General features: G+C 32.3%; 1 protein-coding gene across 1 annotated transcript; it reads right to left on the bottom strand.

Moving 5' to 3' along the window:
- Positions 1-262: 262 nt before the first annotated feature.
- Positions 263-1168, bottom strand: LOC126909732 (uncharacterized). Its single transcript, XM_050692160.1, has one exon. It carries the CDS (start codon positions 1166-1168, stop codon positions 263-265), a length of 906 nt encoding a protein of 301 aa, XP_050548117.1.
- Positions 1169-1784: the final 616 nt, after the last annotated feature.

Genomic DNA, 1784 nt, shown 5'->3' with positions numbered 1-1784 from the left:
GTTGTCGTCCTGATGACTCATGTCAATAATAGCAACAGGCATGATCTCTTTGAATTTTGATTGGCTGAGTAACGGAGAAGCCCAGTCTCTGTCATAATATGATTTTTGAAATTTAATATAAGAGTCATAAAAAAGAGGGTAAAGTCCATTGACATAGTCTGTTTTGAAATCTTTATAGAGGTAAACTTAATTGTTTAAATATACTTTCAAATTAGTCAATTTACAATGATCAAACACAGTCATAGACTTATTTCCCATATTCTTACGATTNCATAGACTTATTTCCCATATTCTTACGATCTGTTTGAAAACCGATAATAACATATCTTGGTTTTTCTAAATTATTGCATGTTCGCACCGTCCAAGAATGTTGCGAAGCTTTAGGTAAAAACGGATATTCAGCCAATTCCCAAGTTCTAAATGGACATTTAATAGATTTGTGACTATCAATCACCTTCATTGACTTCAATTTTTCTTTGTTTGATACTTTGACCAAAGGCATTTTCCACAATACTTTGTCCAAAATTATTTTAGTCGTCGCTAGNAATACTTTGTTCAAAATTATTTTAGTCTTCGCTAATTCGGGTCCAGCGGTAGTATTAGTATCGAATACTTGTATCGCATCAACATCATTTGATGCTCTGTTAAGTATTAATTGTTGAATAAAGTTCATAAGTATTCTTTTATAATCCTCAAAATATCCAAAGAAATGTTTGAGGGGCAAACACACTGAAAACTTGTCTCCACTCATGAAACCACTATTGTTAAAATTTATTGCGTCAAACCGAATAGCACTTAATTCATTAATTTCACCCATGGTATACGAGCACATAGCTTTTAAAGTTGAAGTAATTCCAGGATTTCGTACTTTTTGAATTTCAACTCCGTTAATTTCATAACGAAGTTCTGAGAATAAATAATCAAATCCGTTATTTATAAACTTAATGTCACCGCTAACTCCTGCCGGGCGTTCTAGTTTACCATCAATATACAAATAACTCTGACTAGGAATTGAATACCCTTTAGAGTTTTGAATTGAAATTCTAATTTCATCGTTATTAGACAGTGCGGATGCAGAAAATGGTAAATACGAGTGGTATTCTTGATGAATAATGGCACAATCATCAATGCACTCGGCCATCACGTCTAAAGTCTTCTCTTCCATCATAATGCTCCAACACTTTGTAGAAATTGTAGATTTGATTTAGATAACTTTTTCTTTCTGATTTTCTTGCTTCTTTTTGTAGAATATTTTTTAATAGTCTTATACTTCTTTCGCTTCTGAGAATCAATAGACTTACTATAACCGGATGCACTCTTATTTATACTAGAAAATTTCAGAGCCATTTTTATACGTGTGATCGTTTAATATGTAAACGTATTGTGATCGGCTCTCCTTTAAAGTCAATCAATTTACCGTCCTGGTTGGTTATTCGAAGACTCACGCGCGATATACTATTAGTAATTAGCGGGTAATAAACTAAATATTTCGGTTCTTCAATAATTTTGTACTTGGGTGTTACTGACGGATAAAACTGATGAATTTCGTGACTCAGTGTTCCATTAACAAATGATGATTCAATTAGGTTGCATGATATATTTATACAATTATTTGGATTTATTTTAACAATATAATCTGATGTATGACGTACATTAGGTTCATAAAACCTATACTTTTTAAATCCAATGGTTGGTCCAATACTGTTAGGTGTAGAAAAGTCAACGACCACGCTGCAAAACATCTCACATTTCAACGTAACTTTATTTGGTTTTAATGCAAAAGT

Source organism: Daktulosphaira vitifoliae, unplaced genomic scaffold, assembly GCF_025091365.1.
Source record: "Daktulosphaira vitifoliae isolate Bord-2020 unplaced genomic scaffold, ASM2509136v1 Scaffold_1060, whole genome shotgun sequence".
NCBI lineage: Eukaryota > Metazoa > Arthropoda > Insecta > Hemiptera > Phylloxeridae > Daktulosphaira > Daktulosphaira vitifoliae.
Note: the sequence above shows the minus strand (reverse complement) of the source record. Positions and strands in the feature narration are given on the sequence as shown.